The following is a 19,311-nucleotide window of genomic DNA, read 5'->3' as shown; positions in this document are numbered from 1 at the left end:
AGCAGGGCAACAACCCCATCGCTGCAAACCACTCCCTTTTGCAAGGCACACGTGGACCTCGCTGGTAGCTCAGGGCTCCTGAAGGGGCTGCTGCAGTTGGCAACTGGAGCTGTTGTTGAACTTTTCACATTGCTTACCCCCCCCCATCCAAATGCCATCAACTGTCTGAGGAAGGACACAAAAATATTACCCTGGAGGGGCCAAAAACTTGGAAAAGGATGAAAGAAATATTCTGATGATGACAATGACAAAAAAACACAATTTATTTTTGACAGCAAATGAGTTACACAGCCCTCCAGCCCTCCCAGACTGGCAGGCCGAGTGGGGCCGTTTCCATGGCATGAGGAGCTGGCAGCCTGCAGAGAGAAACCAGAGAGCCACGGTCAGTCACAGAAGGCTCCTGTGCCCCTGTCCCACCACGGCCTGTGCCTGGGCCAGGCTCCTGTGAGCTCAGAGCCCAAACCTCCTGACCCATTATCCGTTTTTAGAGAAGGACAGAGTGGTAAGCCACATTCCATCTCCTCTGCTGAAGCACAGTCCAGCAGCCTCCTCAGCAGCTGGAAGGGCGGGGTGCCCGTGTGCCTGGTTTCCTGGCTCCCCGGCAGACCAGGGGTTAAACGTTGGGTGTCTCCTGGATTGTCCCCGGAAAGAGCCCATCTCTGCACCCAGCTACCTTTTTTCATTTGTAAATTAGGTCTTTCTTTCTCTTCCAGCTGTGGTTTCTCCAGCCCCGGCTGCAGCCACTGGCCATATAGAACTTTAAGAATCTTTTTCTACAAGCACAACTGACTTGATGTATATTTTACATAAGCACAAATTATTCCATAACATATATTACAATGGGGATGCGGAGATCCCCCTGCAGATCCATGGGGATGCAGAGATCCCCCTGCAGATCCATGGGGCTGCAGAGATCCCCTGCAGATCCATGGGGATGCAGAGATCCCCTGCAGGTCCATGGGGATGCAGAGATCCCCTGCAGGTCCATGGGGATGCAGAGATCCCCTGCAGCCCCTGGAGGAGCCGGGCTGGAGCTCGGCGATGCCTGAGAGGAGCTGTGAGCCCGCGGGCAGAGGGGCCCCGCTGGAGCAGCCTGTCCTGGCAGGACTGAGCCCGTGGCACAGTGACCCACGCTGCAGCACTCGGAGGGGGCTGTGCCCAGGGGATGGACTCCGCTCCGAGAAGTTCCTGGAGAAGTCTCGGCCGGGAGAGAGCGCAGGGTGCAGCAGGGAACGACTCCTGTCCCTGAGCAGAGGGAGAAGCCCCGGGGGATGAGCTGAGCATGGCCCCATTCCCTGTCTCCTGCCCTGCCGGGGGAGGAGGTGCAGCTGGGAGCAGGGAGGCGTGGGGAAAGCTGCATTTAAGGCTCTGCACTGACTTCTCCTGCTCCTGCTCCGAGTCTTTGGAGTTTTCTGACAGAAATCTCTCCCCTGCCCCACCCACCCACAGGGCTTGGGGCAGGTTTCCCTTTTCGGGGGAAATCAAAGCGAAGCACTGATGCGCTAACGAGGGGCAGGAGAAGTGAGGCTCCTGGGCTTCCCGCAGAGGCGGAGGCACGGGAGGCGCAGGGCCGGGAAAGCCGTGGCGGGAGGCGCGGAGAAGTTTGTTTGTGTGGGCAGCTCAATCCCGGCTCGGGCCGGGCCCGTGCCGGGGCTGTTCCTCATCTCCGGCTTTCCCCTCACGCAGCCCGGGGGCGCCGAGAGCGCGGGGCGAGGCGGGGCCGTGCGCAGAGCCCGCCCCGAGCTCGCTGCCATTGGCCGCCGGTGCCGTCAGTCGCGGTCGCGGCGCGCTGATTGGTGGGAGCGGGGCGCGGCGCGGCCCCGGCGGCGGGCTGAGGGCGGCCGTGGCCGCGCAGCGCCGCCATTGGCCGAGCGGCTGCGCGGGCCCGGCAGCGGCGGCAGCGGCCGGAGCGCGGTGAGGCGGCGGCGGCGGAGCTCGGAGGCGGCCCCGGCGCAGGTGGGAGCCGCGCTGGGCTCTGCGGGGGCTCGGGGCTGGCTGCGGGCGGAGGGGGCGGCAGGGGGCTCCGGCGGCTCGCCGGTGCCGTGTCCGGCCCGTGCCGGCCCCGGGCTGAGGGCGCTGCGGGAGCGGCTGCCCGCGGTCTCCTTCCCGCCGGGGCCGGGCAGGAGCCGCTGCCGGAGCAGCGCTGGCTCGGCCCGGCTGCTGTGGGTAGGACAGAGGGGCTGCCCCGCGGCCGGGAGCGGGCGGGGAAATTCCCGTCGCCGGAGGTTCGTGTGCCCGGGGGAGAGCGAGGAGTCCTGTCAAAGTGACTTTATTGCCGAGCAGGGGCAGAGGCCGTGGGGCATTTGCCGTGCGCTCTCTGCCGTGGCTGTAGTCCGCAGCCTCCTTTTTATCCTCATTTTCCCGGCCGATCTCCCTCTGCCTTTGCCCACCGGCTGAGTTCCTTGGAAGGTTCCGACTTCCCGATGCGCCTGGAGCCTGTCCTCGTTAATGTGCACCCTCCTTTTGTATAACAGCCGATATTCATGGCTCTGTTAAGTCTTTGTTCTTCTCCTCGAAGTTCAGGAATGTAGCAGGACTTTGAGCAGCTGTCTGGGTCAATTTGTAACATTTATTGGAACTGATGGTTTCTCCCCTTATCTACAAGTGCCCGGCCCTATCTCCAGGCAGATTCACTCCTTGACTCTGTTTTGTTCTTCCCGGGTCCTCTTTGGTTTTGGGATTATTCTCGGTGCCCTCATTCCCTGTCCTTTTGTAGCCGTTTGTGGATCAGGAGGCCTGGCTGCCACCTGCATGCCCTGGCTCAGCTGCTGGATGAGCTGCACTGCCAAGGTGTGGAGCATGGTAAAAAGATGAGAGTTGCTGCAGCACAGAAGAGAAGAAGCAGCATTCGTTTGTCCCCTGGTGTGCCAGGGAGCCATGAAACTGTGTCCTATATCCATCCTTTCCATGTTTGACCAATACATAAACTGCTCTCCTATTTCCTTTGTTAGCTTTTTTACCACTTTTCCCTTGTCATCTCTTTACCAGCAGCAGTTTGAGTCATTTAGTTTTCCACAAACTCCTGTTTTTTCTGCTCACAGATAATCTGATCCCATCCCCTGGTGAAATGTTGTGTTTCTCATTTCAGTGGATTGGTCAGCAGGAATGTCAGGAGCTGGAGCTGTCTGGTTGGTTCTTATTTGGAGGACAGCTTGTAATCTAATGATGCCATTGTAATGATAAATGGGTTCTCTGACTCCTGATATGAATTGGTGTGGGTTCTCAGGGGCTGATCCATGGTGTTGTAGGATTTGTTTTGGTGGCCATTCATCTTTTCCCCATTTTTGGGTGCTCCCTTCAGCTGGGGCTCCATCAATTGACCGCTTTTTTCTAATTACATCATCAAATACTTGAATTCCAACTGATTTCCCTGAACTTGTTCTAGGAAAAGCCCCAGTGCTGTGATACACCCTGTACAGCACAGACAGTGACAGCAGATGTTGTAGTGGGCAGAGGGATGATCCCCCCCATATTTTAGTGAAGTTTTCACAACATTCTCCATTTGCTGTTTCCCTTTGCAGCTTCAGCCATTTCTGTTGTAGAGTCAGAGATCCTCAGCATGGGCTCTGCCTTCAGCTGTGCAGATTCCATCTGTGCAAGCAGGCAGAGCTTGGGGTGAGGGGCAGAGGGAATCAGCCAATTCCTGCCCCAGGCAAGAAGAGCCAGGTACATTGTCCCCACTTTGCCCCAGCAGTCTTAATTTGCATGTCTAAAGCTCCTGTCCAGGCTACCTGTTTAAACATTAAGGGCTCACTTTAAATCTCTTCTAGTCATGCAGCCTAAAAGTGAACTTCGAGAAACCCAGATCAAAATTTTGGTGTATTTTACTGCTATGCAAAAACATAGACAAAAAATCCCAAGGTGATTCAGTTTTTTTTTACTTCCCCTCGGAAGAAAAACTCATTCTCACATTCTTTACCCAAACCTAACCAGCTACATAGAAGTATGAGTAATAAAAAAATACTCTAATGCTCTAAACTTTGCATTGAAACTTCAGGAAAAAGAAAAACTTCACTAATCTTTTTAGTGTTAAAGGCATTCCTTGATTCTTGCCAGGATATGCAACAAAAATCTTTCCATTCCCACATCGCCCAGGTGTGCAGAGAAAATAGTTCCATTACATGTGGGTTTTACTCGATTTTCCCCAAATTTGTGCAGTCTGAAGCAATCTAAATCCACTGGTTTAATATTCTGTAGTTTCAAGTTGTGCAGTTTTATTATTTGGTTTCCTATTGGACTCGGATTTCTTTGCTTGTGCTGTTAATGAGGTGGGAAGTGCTGGATTTCCTTCTCAGGCTTTTGCAGACCAGGTGTCTGCAGCCCTGCCGGGGGCAGTGTCTGGGGTAGGTGTTGGTTGCTGTTTGCTGCTGGGGTTGATGTTTTGCTGCTGGTCGTTGTCTTTGTGGGTCTCTTTTGGGCCATTCCCAGTGTGTTGAGATGTTAAACTCATCTCCACTGAGTGGTGTAACATCGCTTAACAAAACCTTTAACATTTCTTTCCCTAAGGCCAAGGCAAAGCAAGCCTGAGTAGAGAAATCAAAGGTTAACAATGTTCAAGTCTATGAGCTGGTCTATTTTCCATGGATGCACTGGCAGGCAGGGCAGTGTGTGAGTGTGAGTGTAAGTGAGTGGAATTGTCCCGGTGTGTCCCCAGCAGCTGTGGCAGTGCAGGCCCAGCGAGCACTGAAGCTGCAGCAGTGGCAGCAAGGGCTGGCCCCGGTGGCTGGAGCTGCCCAAGGAGGGTGGCCAGGCCGAGGATTTCAGCAGAGGAGGTGTGGGCAGGCCCAGGGCCTTGCCCCGCTGTGGAGCCCTGGCTGCTGCTGCGCTGCCTTCAGTGCAGGCTCAGGGGGGCCTCCCATCCTCCTGCTGCAGGCGGGAAGTGCAAATCTCCGGGGCTGCAGAGACCTGGAGCCCAGGCTGAGGGGTCCCCCCGTGTTCAGCTGTGCTGGCGGCTGTTTCTGGCCTCGGGGCCCCTTGGCATGGGCCACGCCACTTGGCCACCAGTGGTGCTGCTTTGCACTCCTTAGGCAGAGCCCATGTCCTGCTTGGATGCTGGCAACAGCAAAGTGCCAAGGCAGGCTCTGTGCCAGCCCAGCTTCCTGGGGGAGAGATTGCACCAGAGACAGGATTCTGGCCACAGACTGCTTTAAATGTGCATCCCTTATCTCCACCCTGCACTAGGTGGAGAATTCCCAGGGTAAGGAATTCCCGAGATCAATTGCAAGGGGAAATAATTGAATATCTGCTCTGGCTCTGGCTCTTCTTCTTGCCCAATCCAGTGGCAAAAGCCGTACCCATGGCATCTTGGTTTCTATCCCCAGCTTCCAAAGGTGTTTCTTTCTTTCTTTCCCCATTCATTCTTTGTACCCAGCCTGAGCTCTGGGGGTGCCAGGGGTATGGAGGTCCCATTGTATTCCTAAAGCTGCCATAACTCCCTGGAGGATCTTTCCTTTGAAATTAGTTCTGCTCTCTGAGTCTGTTGCTTCCACAATCCCTTTTGTTGGAATTATGTCTTTTAGAAATACCTTAATAAGTGATCCAGTGGTTGCCCAGCAATCAGAATTGCTTTTGCCCCCCTGTTAGGTGAGATGGTGTCACCAGAAGATATTGAAGCCTTCCTGCTCAGGACATTTCAGTGCCAGGCTCTTACAAGCACACACAGCTGTGCTGGTTGAGCTGACCATGGGGGTAACCTGCGCTTTGTCTGATTCCCTTTCCTCAATAACAGCGTGTTTTGGAACTCTTTTCCATTCTGCTGCCCTTGAAGAGCCATCCACCAAGACATTTTCTGCCTCAGGCCAGGCAATGTCTCCTGAATCTCCCCCAGGCTGGGTCTGGAGCTGTGTCACTTGAATGCAGTGCTGGGTTTCTTCCCAGCCCCTCTGTGGGCTGTTCAAACAGGAGGCTGGGTTAAACCCTTCCCCTGTGCTCAGTTCTGAATCCTCCTGTGCCACTGAACAAGTTTCACACTGTAATAACCGAGCACTGCTCATCCACTGCGAGGTTCTTTTGGTTACCAAAGCTTGAACTTGATGGCAGACTGGAACAGTTGGAGATCCTGTTGTCATTAGGTTTTGGGCCTCGGTTCCCATTGAAGCTGTGGCTGCACAATTTTGCAGCCAATGAGGCCACTCTGGCCACTGGGTGAAACATTTTGGCCCAAAAATTCCTTTGGCATGGCCCTGTTGAACATTCACCTACAATTCCAATTTCTTTTCTGAGTCTGGAAGAGCCAGAGCTGAGGCATCAATAGTTTTGGTTGTTCATTTTCTCAAGTTTTGCTCACTTTCTCCTGTCCATACCACAGCATGGAGGCTGTCTGGGGTTAAAAAGTCCTACAATGTTCTGGCTGGAACATAGAATCCTCAATCCACGTTGTGTATTTGTGTTTTAATTCTCAGAATTGTTGCAGCTCGTTTTGGTCTTTTCCTTATTTTAGTTTACTTCTTTACATCTGAAATTGCCTAGACTCTCTCTGGGTCAATCCTTCAGTCAAATTATGTCCCATATATTTAACCTTTTTCTCCACCATTTGCAATTTTTTTTCAAATACTCAAGATATGACTTTTAGCCAGAAAATTCAGCCATTTCAGAGGGGCTTTGTCTAGCACTTGTTCTTGTCCTCCTCATTGGAGCCATCTGATTCCTTGAGTGCAGGATAGGAGTGCTGTAGGGAGACAACCCTGGCTCTCAAAGCACTGCCTTTAGCAGGGACTCCATACCAGGCTGTGAGCCCTTCCTTCCCTCCCCTGGAACAGGGTGTTGCTTTTAGACACCACTTGTCCTGGTTGCTTCCAAGTAATTTGGAGAGACTTCATATCAAATTTTCCCTTTGGGTCTGCCCACACCTCTGGGTTCACTTTGATTTATTGAAAAATTATGGATATTGATCTAGTACCGATATCCAACTGTGACGGGCAAAAACTCTCTAACAGTTTAAAGTTAGAAAGTGTGTGTTTATTCAATGCCGGGCATCGTGCGGGATCGCTCCCAAATACACACCGCACCTTGCAGGTGATTACAGCGTCTTTTTATCCATACAAGTACTGAATACACAAAATACAAATACATATTCATATTTTTGGTACATCCCATTCCCCGCTTCGTATGCTAATCACTCCAAAAGCTATTAAGCATGTGTAGTTTGTCCCTTGAAATGGGTCGGTGGTCCCTTTCATGGGGAGGGGTCCCAAAATGAGGAAGTAAATGAAGTCTTCCTCCTTCTGACCTTTCTACCTTTTCAATGCAAATATGACAAATGAACTCTTGGTAGAACTCCCATTCCTTGTCTTCAATTGGTTTCAGAATAGAGGAGGCCCACAATTGTCTTATGTTCCTAAAAGCTATTTGTCAGTTTCTATATTCTTCATTATTAAAACCAGCTAGCTAAACATTGTGCTGACAAGCAATCAATTATTAGTTAACTACTAACTCCTAACTTCATCAAGTCTACTCATTTATTATTATTATTTTAATTAATGCTAGTAAAGATTATTTCTAACTAAAACCTTAGCTCCTTTAAAATCTCTAAATTCCTTAAAGTTTACATTTCAACTTCAGCATAGGCCTTGCCAGACATTTGACACAAAGGTACAGCAGCAATAGCCTCTGTATCACCTTTTACAATACTACAATGCCACCATCAAATTCCTTCCTAGTTAATTACAATCAGAGTAGGAAGAAAAAGAATTTAGTTTATTTCAAACCTATCCCCCACAGCTCCTAATAGTGATTGAACAAATGACACCAGCTCAGCTTTCCCATTTATTCCCTTAACAATGAAAACATTCCTTTACAGTTTTCCCCCCTTAGGTGTAAGATTCCGAGTGGATGGAGAGGCCCCTGTGTCCATCAGGAGAGGCCTCCTCTGGATGCAGACCCAGCCTGAATGTTCTCCAGGGCTCCAGTGTGGTGGGTCCCCGGTGGGATGGGAGCTCAGAGAGCCCTGACAATCCATGTCCATGCAGGGGTGGACTTGCTCCTGCTGAGGGTGCTGCTGTCTGTGCTTGCAGTGTCCTTGTGGGCTGCAGCTGGAGCCCTGACTCCTTCCCAGGGGCTGTTTGGGTGGGCTCTGCCCTGGCCAGGAGGGCAATGCCTCTGCCAGGTGCTTGTGGCCGACCCCGTCATGCCCTGGGTGCTGGGGCCCCCTTGGGCCCTGGGGTTGATCCCTCAGGGCTGTGGGAACTCTGCCATGGCCTTTGCCTTCAGCTTGGCCTTTTGCTCATCCCTTCTTGCCTTCAGCTGCTGTGCCCTTGTGCCCAAGTGCTGCAGGGCTTCTTGTGCCACTCCTGCAGCCCCGGTCACTGCCTGTGGGTGCTCATCCTCTGAGAGCTGCTGAGCTTTCTGCAAAACCTTTCCTTTCTGCAGGGACCCAAAGCAAATCCTGAACAGCAAATCCTGATCCTTCCTGTGCACTCTGCATTTCCCAGCTGTTCCTTTGTGTTCCCCGTTGTGCTCAGGGTCTCTGCCCAGCCCGTGTGGCAGAGCCGGTGCCTGTCCTGCCGCAGTGTCCAAAGGCGGCCCCCCCGGCGGGCAGGGCCGGCAGCTCCCCGGGGCCGGGCAGCGGCCGGGGCGTCCCGCAGCCTCCTGGGGGCCGGGGGCCACTGCCGGCCCTGCCCGGGGCTGGTGGGGTCAGGCAGCGCCCGGCGCTGAGCCCCGGCTGCCCCACAGCCCCGGCCCGGCCCCGCAGCTCCCCACAGGCCCCAGCCCGTGCTCCCGGTGCCGCACCTCTGCGCCCGGTGCTGCCGCTGCCACCGCAGAGAAACCCCTGGCATCCTGACCTCCTGCTTTTCCTGTCTGGGCAACTGGGAATTCAAAATATTAGCTGGCAAATTGTGAGGTTAAGACTCTGTGGAAAAACATCCCAATCCAGAGTATTTTTCTCTTCCTCCTTTTTTCCGTCATCCTTTTTCTTACCACACAGATTCCTCCTGCTGCTTCTTGCCTGAACCATATTGCTGCACACTCCCCTTCACCTGATTCCTTCCCAGGACACGAACACCATCCATCCCCTGTTGTCTAAATGCCTTCTCCACTTTCCTTGTTGCCTCCCTGGGTGTCCATGTCCTTAATTACCTCTGGGGGAATGTGCAAACTACCTCAACATTCTCCCAAGGGACCCTTCAGAGACATTTTGGGATCATCATCCCTTTGGCCAGGCCCCCTTCCTGGCTTTCCCTTTTCTCCCCTCCATGGGTGCCCTGCCATGTTCAGTCCCCAAAGATCCCAGGGCACTCACTGATGAGATTTTCAGTGCTCTCTCCCTGCTGACTCTTCACAGACCCCCCTGATGTGTCACTCGTCTGTCTCCTGGTCACTCCCGGGTCCCCAATCAATCCCCGGTGCCGCCACCAGCCAAGGGAGCCGATCACCCAAAGTGGGTGAGGCACCTTCAGCTGCACTCCCTGCCCGCCGCCCCGGAGGGTGGAAGGAATTCCGGATGGGCCCCAGGGTGTGCAGAAAAACTGACATCACCAGAGGATTCTGTCCACAGAGCAGAGAGACGAATCTTATAAAATAATTTATTTCCTGAAAATGGGAAAGAGTAGGGGACCGTCCTCATGGGATCTCTCCAATTGTTTGAGGACACAGCTTCCTTTTCATCCTAATTCTCCTGGCCACATCTCCCTCTGCTTTCCCCATTGGCTGAAGTACTTGGGAGGTACAGACTTCCCAATCCACCTATTACATACCCACCTTGATATACTCCATGCTTTCATATAGCAAACGATATTCATGGCTCTGTTAAGTCTTGTTCTTCTGGAAGTTCATGAATAGAGCAGAACCTTGGCTGAGCAGCAGTCTGTGTCATCAATGAGTAAAATTTTCTGAAACCGATGTCTTCTCCTGTCACTTCCTAACATAAAAGTTCTTTGGCCCTATCTCCGAGCAGATTCAGAGCGCCTGTTTGTAAAGACACTTTCCTGTGGTTCCTTCCATGGGGTCCCCCGTTTGTGGGACATCCCCCCTGGAGCAGGGTGTCCCCTCTGTGCTGCAGCCCCAGGGCTCGGGCCGAGCTCAGCCAATCAGAGCCCGCGGCGCTGATGACTCACCAGTTGCCAGGCAGACTCGCAGCTCCCCGCGTTCCCCACCTGGACCCACCTGCGCCCCCCCTCGGCCCCATGGCCCCGCGAGGGGAATTTGGGGAGGTGGGAGTGGGGCAGCGCCAAGGCCGGGCCCCCCCGCGCTGTCCTGGCGGGAGCGGCTGCAGTGGGGACCGAGTGCGGGCGGGAGCGGCCGAGAGCCCAGCGCTGCCCCAGCCCGACCTGCCCCAGCTCCATCCCTGCCCCTGCGCTGGGATGCTGTGGGTGTGGGGGGAAGAGGGAGCCGGCAGTGGGTGCTGGGCCTGGGGGCAGGAGGAGAAGGGAAGGAGAAGCAGGCTTGAGGAACAAAATGGTCAAACGGTGCAGGTGGCATGAGAGGGTGGGATTGTGCAGGAGAAGGAGGAATAGCAGGAGGAAGAGGAGTGTGAGGAAGAGCAGAGACACAGGAGGAGGAGGAGGAGGAGCAGAAAGAGGAAGCAGCAGAAGGTTCCACCCCTCCCTGTGTCTGCAGCCTCCCCCCAGCCCCAGGAGCGCTGCTCCCCCCACAAGCAGCAGGTGACTGTGGAGGGGGATCCACAATTTTCACGGGGTGAATCTTCTTGTTTCTGAGCTTTCTTGGGCTAAATGTTGGTGCTTTGGTTTTATGTGGCAGCTGAATCTTCCTGTTTTGGAGGAGGTTTTTGCTGACTTGTGATGTTTGGGGAGTTTTTGATCTGTGTCTTGAAGTTTGTGGGATTTTTGGGCTGAATCTTGGTGTTTTGGAGGTTCTTAGAGACACAAGATTCCCAATGACTTCCTGGGATGAACTTGGGCAAGGAGGAACCTCCAGTCCAAGGTGCTCTTCTCTTGTTTTTTCCCCAAACCAGGAGTTTTCATTTCCAGGCCGTGGCTGGATGGAGGAGGAGGAAAAGTCCCGGAGATGCTGCAGGAGGAGGAGCTGCAAACCCAGCCCAGGGAGTTGCGGGGAGGAAAGAGTCCCCCTGAGCCAGGAAGGCGGGCGGAGATCCAGCCAGAGCTCGGAGCTGGTGGAGAAGCCTCATGGCAGGGAGAAGCCCCACAAGTGCTTGGAATGTGGGAAGGGTTTCAGCCGGAGCTCCCACCTGATCCAGCACCAGAGGATCCACACTGGGGAGAGGCCCTATGAGTGTCCCCAGTGTGGGAAGAGGTTTCGGACCAGCTCTGCTGTCCTCAAACATGAGCGGAGTCACACCGAGGAGAGGCCCTTCCGCTGCCCCGACTGCGGGAAGGCCTTCAAGCACAACTCCAATCTCACTGTGCACTGGCGCATCCACACCGGGGAGAGGCCCTACGAGTGTGGGAAGTGTGGGAAGAGCTTCACACAGAGATCAACCTTGACCAAACACCAATGGAGGCACCACTAAGGGAAGCCCTGTGAGTGCCCCGAGTGAGGAAAGAGCTTTGAGTGAGGGAAGAGGGTCAGGGAAGAGCTTGGTGCGCTGCTGCAGCTCCATTCCCCATGGGAGGATCCGGGCTGGATGATCCCCAGTGACCCCCGTTGGGCAGAGCCCTGGTGCCCCCGTATGGGGAATAAAACAGAGAGAAAAGCAATGGAGCTGATCAAGGGGCCCGATATCTGAGGCCTGACTGAGCAGAAACTGTGGGAGACACAGACACAGTTTAAGTCTCCCTGGGCAAGAAGAGGGGACAGTGGGGGGTGGCAGGGGTGTGACAGAGGGGATGAGGGGGTGACAAAGGGACAGAGGACGCAGCAGAGCCCTCCAGGGAGGGGACAAAGGGGACCCTGGGAGGGCACTGGTGCCACCGCAGGAGGCCACAAGTGCCAGCAGGTCTGTGACACCACCCCTGTCTCCTCCCCAGGTGTCCCCATATCAGCTGGAGTCACTGGTGAATGTGGTGGCCACCCTGTGTGTGGCAGCCACCGTGCCCGGGTTACAGAGGGACGAGCAGCAGCTCATGTCCCCAGAGTCCCTGCACGTGAACCTGAGGAATTTCACCTGGAGTCTTGGTGAGACCCTGGAGCAGGGCGGTGTCACCTCCCTGGGCCACCATGGTGTCCCCTCCCTGGGCCAGGCCCTGGCCGTGCTTGGGGCCACCCCAGGGGCCACCTGGGCCGATGTGAGAGCTGCGGGCTGGGCCTGGCAGGAGTTGGTGGTCAGGCTCGAGGACAGCCGGGCCCTGCTGGCCTGGGATGCCACCGAGCTCCGCGACGCCCGCTGGGACGCGGCCATCGCTGCCATCCGGGCCGGGGACCTGCAGAACGTGGCCACCCGCAGGAGGACAGCTGGGAGCAGCCTGGTGGCCACAGCCCAGCAGCTGAAGGTGGCCCTGGGCAGGGAAAAGAGGGCCTTGGCAGGGCCAGCACAAGGCCCAGGTGGCTGCGGCCACCAACGAGGCCGTGGGAGAGGCCGTGGTGGCCAGCAGCCAAGCCATGGTGGCCACCAGAAGGGGACATTGGGCACAGGTGGCCCTGGGGCCGCTGGAGCGCTTGGTGGAAGAGTGTGAAGGAGGCAGGTGGTTCCCTGAGGAGCTGCAGCGCCAGCTCGGGGACATCGAGGCCATCCTGGAGGGGACAAAGAAGGCGTCCCCCGATGTCCCTGAGGCCTTGGTGGCCAAAGTGGCTGAGTTTGAGCAGCCGTGGGATGCCAGTGCCTGCCTGTGCAAGGATCACCTGCTGGGGACACTTGGGGACATCCACGACCTCCTCTTGAGTCCCTGTGGTGGCTCCGGCGGCCCCGGTGGCCCAGCAGGCGCGCCCTGGCCCAACGGTGCCAAAAAGCCGTGGAGGATCTCCCCAGGCTGCTGCAGCGATGGCACCGCTCTGATGCCATCAGGGACAGTGACATCCTGGTGGACAGCGCTGGCGTCACCAGTCCCCTCCTCGCGCGGGATTTGAGACCAATTCGGAGAATTTTCTGGGAATTTTCATGGGCATTGTCCCACATGCTGATGGGAGTTTCTGGGATGACGTTACCAGCCGCACCTGGGGACATTCTGAGAGGACTCAGAAGGCTTTTGCATTCCCTTGTTGCCTTTTGCATTTTTCTGCTTTTTCTGTTGGGTTTGGCATTTCTCTGTTGCCTTTTGCAGGTTCCTATTGACCCCCAGCATTTTGCTCAGGTGCTCATACTGATATTGATTATTGATAATTCCTTGCAGCTGCTCGCTGGCACAATAAAATCTCAGAGTTTGCATGGACAAGTCCAAGGCAGTGTGAGCTTTCTGCCAGGATTTGGGAATCCTTTACGAATCCAATTCTCACATCCCTGGGCCCCCCCGTTCCCGGCGCTGTTCCCGGAGGTCCCGCGGCTCTGGGGGGTCAAAGGGGAGGGGGCGGAACCCCCGTGATGGGTGGGGGGCACAAAGGGGGTCCGGGCCCGGTGCTCAGGGGGGTCGGGGGCACTGAAGGGGTGCGGGTGCGGTTTTTGGGGGGTCCCGGTGCTCGGTGAGGGGGGGTCAGTGCTCAGCAGCGGGGGCTGTCCAGGGACCCCCCCGGCCCCCCCAAATCCCAGCCGGGTGTGAAAAACAAAGTTCACTAAGGGATTACTAAACAAAGTTTAATCAGGGATAAAAAAGGGTTTTGGGGCTGGCCAAAGAACTCGCCCTCAACTTAACCCTTCGTTCTCCGGATCCGGTTCCACTGCAGGGCCACGAACACACTCCTGAGTTTTGACATTATTCAAACACTCCCGGGAGGTTTGTGTGTCCCAGGAATTCATGTTTGGGTCTCACCTCTGACTTGTCTGCAGGACATTCTGTAGATTAAGTTGATATTTTTGATTTCTTCTCATGGTTCCACCCTGTTGTTTCAGGCCCCCTGATAAATTCATAAATTCTTCTGAGCTTTGTGTCACTGGTATCACCTGGTGAGGCTGGTCCACAGATGTGGGAAACAACTGAATTGTTTTACACCTGAGTCAGTCACACAAAAGCATTTTAACATTACATAGTCTCTATTCCAGTATTTATTATTGATCTATTTAATGTTTATCTATTTTTAATATATTAAGGCCTATGATATAATATCTGTTTATTACTCTAGCAGTAAATTTGTTATATGCTGCACACATAAACGGATTGATTTTATTGTACCAGCGAGCAGCTGCAAGGAATTATCAGTAATCAATATCAATACCAAGTACCACAGCAAAATCCTCGTGCTCAATAACAACGTGCAGAAGGCAATACAGAATTTCAAAAGCTGATTATTCTATTGTCATTTATAACCCGGCTCTGCTGCAAGGCACCGAGGGGCTCATTCAGCCCCTGACCCACCGCCACCCCCATCAGTGTCCCCAGAGCGTCCTCAGAATGTCCCCAAGTGTCCCCAGTGACGTCACCCCAGGAATTCCCATCAGCATTTGGGACAATTGCAATGAAAATTCCCAGAAAATTCCCCGAATTCATCTCAAATCCAGTGTGGTTTGGGGAGGGGGGAGAAGTGACAGCAGCGATGTCCCTGATGATGTCACCGTCCCCAACGACGTCACAGCGGTGACATCGCTGTCCCTGCAGCAGCCTCGGGGTGTCCTCTGTGAAAAATGCATATTTTATGGTTGGCTTTTGCAAGTATTATATTGAATAGGATTTATATTATGTTACATTGATTAGTAGTGCTGTATTAACATTTTAATGGTAGGGTAAATGTAGATTTGTGGTTAAAATGGAGCTTTTGTGGTTAAAATAGAAACTCTGTGAGTGGGAAGAAAGGAATGAGGTACTTGCACTGGGACAGCAGCCGCAGGACACTGAAATCTTCCAGAGAAAAAGAATTTACAGCTTATTGTAAATGCAGGCGAGCCAGGGGGAAGAAATGACGATGCCTGACTCCAGCTCAGAAGGATGAATGGTTTCTTTATTAGAACTATACTAATATAGATTAATATACTGTTTAAAGGAGACACTAAAACTACAAACTGCTTTTTCTAACTCCCAAATCTAACTCCTCACAACTCGTGACCCTCTCTGAGATTCCACCCCAGGTGGGTTGGATTGGCCCCAGGCTCAAACGATCCTCACCAGAACCCAACCCAGCAACCACCCCACAACAATTTGGGTAACAAATTGGTAAACAATTCTCCAAACACGTTCCACATGCTAAAACAAGGAGCAGAAACAGAAATTGATTTCTCTTTCGTTTCCCTCTGTGCTCCTCTGTGGAAAATGCTGGGAGGCAGAGCAATGTGCTGCCACAAGGGCTCCCTGATTAAAGGAAATTCACTCTTCGTGCCCCGCTCAGCCCTGCGGGCGCCGCGGGATTGAGCAGAGGCTGCCACTGCTCCGGGCTCTGTGGCTGGACAGGATTGATGCATCATGCATGAGATCGATGAATATGCAACAGGCTGCTGCTTTTGGGTTATTCCTTGTTCAAGGCGTGGCTTTGGCAGCTCAGTGCCCAAACCATCCGGACGTCCGTAATCCCTCGCTTTTTATTGTCTTGTCACTGTCCTGACCTCATTGTCCACATTGTTATTGCTCTGATTTTATCGCTGGTTTTTAATAACTGTTTTATTACTAATAAACTTTTACAATTTTAAAAACCAACTGACTGGTGTTTTCCACAGTGCCCAAAAACATCCGGATGTCCAAAATTCCTTACTTTTTATTGTCTTGTCATCGTCCTGACCCTCATTGTCCAGATTCTTATTGCCCCGATTTCATTGCTATTTTTATAACTATTTTGTTACTAATTAACTTTTTGAATTAGTAAATTTTTAAATTTCAAAAACCAGCGAGTGGTGCTTTTCACAGTGCCCAAGAACTCCTGGATGTCCAAAATTCATTTTTTATCATCTTGTGGTGTTCTCATCCTCATTGTCCACATTTTTATTACTCTGATTTTATTTACTTTTTTTTTTACTCACTATTTTATTACTAATAAACTTTTAAAATTTAAAAAACAACTGATTGTTATTTTCCACAGTGCCCAAAAACTCCTGGATGTCTGAAATTCTTAATTTTTTATTGTCTCATGGTGCCTGACCCTCGCTATCCACATTTTATTACTCTGATTTTATTTTTAAATTTTATTTTATTTTATTTCTTATTATTTTATTTTTATTTTTATATGTCTTAATAATTGTTTTATTACTAAGAAACTTTTAAAATTTCAGAAACAACTGATCTGTGTTTTCACAGTGCCCAAAAGCTCCTGGATGTCCAAAATTCTTCATTTTTTATCATCTCGTGGTGCTTTGACCCTCATTGTCCAAATTTTTATTACTCCTCTTTATTGCTATTTTTATAACTATTCTATTACTAATTAACTTGTTTGAATCAGTAATTTTTAAAATATTTTAAAGAACCAGACTGGCATTTTTCACGGTGCCCAAAAACATCCGGGCATCCGAAATTATTTTCTTTTTATCGCCTTGTGGTGGCCTAAATGTCATTGTCCAGATTTTGATAACTCTGATTTTATTTTGTATTTTAATTTTATTATTTTTATTATTTTAATTTTTTATTTTATATTTTTAATAACTATTTTATTATTAATAAACTTTTAACATTTCAAGAACAACTGATCGGTGTTTTCACAGTGCCCAAGAACTCCTGGGTGTCCAAAATTCTTCATTTTTTTATCATCTTGTGGTGTCCTGACTCTCATTGTCCACATTTTTATTGCTCCGATTTCATCGCTATTATAATTATTATTTCATTACTAATTAACTTGTTTAGTTATTTATTACTAACTAACTTGTGTAATAATTAGTTTATTATTAATTAACTTGTGTAATTAGTGATTAGTTTGTGATTTTATAGACCCGTGATCGGCACTTTCAGAGCTCGCGGCGAGCGGGAAACGTTACACGGGAACGAGCTTTGGATCGATTCCTGTGTGATACTGATCAATAATCAATAATTAATAACTAATGCTGGATCGATTCCTGTGTGACACTGATCAATAATCAATAACTAATGCTGGATCGATTCCTGTGTGGCATTGCTCAATAATCAATAATTAATAACTAATACTGGAACTATTAATTTGTGATATTGATTAATTAATAATAAATAATTGACATTGGATTGATTCCTCTGTAGCATTGATTAATAATAAATAATAATGAAGAGTGGATAAAAGTTTCTGTAATATCGAGTGATTAATAATTAATAATTACTAATATCTAATAATATAGATTGATTCCTTTGTGATATTGATTAATAATTTATAATTTATATTGGATTATTTTATTTTTAACATTGATTAACACTATTGGATTTGTTACTTTGTAATATTAATAATAATTAATAATATAGGATTGATTTCCTTGTAATATTGATTAATAATAAATAACTAATAACATAGGATTAATTTATGTGTAATATTGATTCTTAATAATCAATAATTAATAATTAATTTTGGATAGATTTCTTTGTAATATTGATTAATTAATCCTTAATAATTAATAATAGATCAACTTATTTTTAGTGTTGATTAATTAATAATCAATAGTTGATATCGGATAAATTTATTTGTAATGGTTAATAATTAATAATCAATTATCAATAATCAATAATCAATAAATAATATTGGATTGATTTCTTTGTAATATTGTGAAAAATGCCGATTGAATGATGCACTGCTATTGATTATTGATAACTCCCTGCTATTGATTATTGATAACACCCTGCTATTGATTATTGATAATCTGCTATCGATTATTGATAACTCACTGCTATTGATTATTGATAACTCACTGCTATTGATTATTGATAATCTGCTATTATTGATAACTCCCTGCTATTGATCATTGATAACTCCCTGCTATTGATTATTGATAATCTGCTATTGATTATTGACAACTCACTGCTATTGATTATTGATAATCTGCTATTGATTTTTTATAACTCACTGCTATTGATTATTGATAATCTGCTCTTGATTATTGACAACTCACTGCTATTGATTATTGATAATCTGCTATTGATTTTTTATAACTCACTGCTATTGATTATTGATAATCCACTATTGATTATTGATAACTCACTATTGATTATTGATAACTCCCTACTATTGATCATTGCTAACTCTCTGCTATTGATTTGGATGTGTGGAGATGAAGGAATAATGGGAATGGAAATCTCCTTTTTTTTCCTTTTTCCCCCCATTTTTTTCTCCTTTTTTTGCCCCTCTCTCTCCCGTGACAAAAGCGAAGATTTGCTGAAAAATCGATAAAATGGGAAACAGAACTTTTTAAAAATTGCTTTTTAAAAAAAATCCAGTGAACAATTGGAGCTGGGTAATTGGTTCTCTAATGACTTTAAATTCGTGCTTTGGGTTTTTTAATCAATGCTTTAAAAAAGAACCTTAAAATCCAAACTGGAACAAACTCCCCAAGTGTCACCAACCCCACCGGTGTCCCCAATGTCCCCAAACTCCCCAAATGTCCCCAAACCTCCCCAAATGTCCCCAGACTCACCAAATGTCCCCAAATATCCCCAAACCTCCCCAAATGTCCCCAAACTCCCCAAATGTCTCCAAACATCCCCAGATGTCCGCAGATGTCCCCAAACCTCCCCAGACCTCCCCAAATGTCCACCAGGCCCATCCCCGCCATGTCCTCCATGCTGGGCCTGGTGGCACCTGTGGGGACATTGGGGACGCGTCACCGACACCCCCGGGTGGCACCGACACCCCCCGGGTGGCATCGAGCCCATCCTGGTGGCACCGGCCACCCCCCGATGTCCCCAGCTCTGCTCCTGATGTCCCTTAGGAGATCCCAGTCCTGTCCCCAGTGTCCCAAACCCCATCCCCGGTGTCCCCAACCCCGTCCCAGCTGTCCCCAGCCGTATCCCAGCTGTCCCCAACCCCATTCCTGATGTCCCCAACCCTGTCCCCAGTGTCCCCAGGCATCTCTGCTGTCCCAAGACCCTCCAAACCCCATTCCCGATGTCCCCAGCTGTCCCCAACCCCACTCTTGATGTACCCAACTCCGTCCTGGTGTCCCCAACTCTATCTTCAATGTCCCAAACCCCATCCCAGGTGTCCCCAGCTCCAGTCCTGGTGTCCCAAGACCATCCACACCCCATCCCTGATGTCCCCAGGTGTCCCCAACCCCATCCCTGATGTTCTCAAGTGTCCCAAACTCCGTTCCTGATGTCCCCAGCTGTGGCCAAACCCTGTCCCTGATGTCCCCAGGTTTCCCAAGCTCCATCCCTGATATCCCCAGTTGTCCCCAAACCCCATCCCTGATGTCCCCATGTGTCCCTCACCCGCCACCGCCACAGTGACCCGGTGTGGCATGTCCCAGCCGGGCCCCAGGGTGGTCACCAAGGTGTCCCCCTC

General features: G+C 50.4%; 1 protein-coding gene across 1 annotated transcript; it reads left to right on the top strand.

Moving 5' to 3' along the window:
- Positions 1 to 1,890: 1,890 nt before the first annotated feature.
- On the top strand, positions 1,891 to 18,376 carry LOC146767172 (uncharacterized). Its single transcript, XM_085581208.1, has 2 exons — positions 1,891 to 1,956; positions 10,910 to 18,376. Exon 2 carries the CDS (start codon positions 10,937 to 10,939, stop codon positions 11,423 to 11,425), a length of 489 nt encoding a protein of 162 aa, XP_085437334.1. The 5' UTR covers positions 1,891 to 1,956; positions 10,910 to 10,936; the 3' UTR covers positions 11,426 to 18,376.
- Positions 18,377 to 19,311: the final 935 nt, after the last annotated feature.

Source organism: Lonchura striata, chromosome 5, assembly GCF_050655825.1.
Source record: "Lonchura striata isolate lonStrDom1 chromosome 5, ASM5065582v1, whole genome shotgun sequence".
In the NCBI taxonomy this organism is placed as follows: Eukaryota; Metazoa; Chordata; class Aves; order Passeriformes; family Estrildidae; genus Lonchura; species Lonchura striata.
This window is presented reverse-complemented; position numbering and strand designations above follow the sequence as displayed.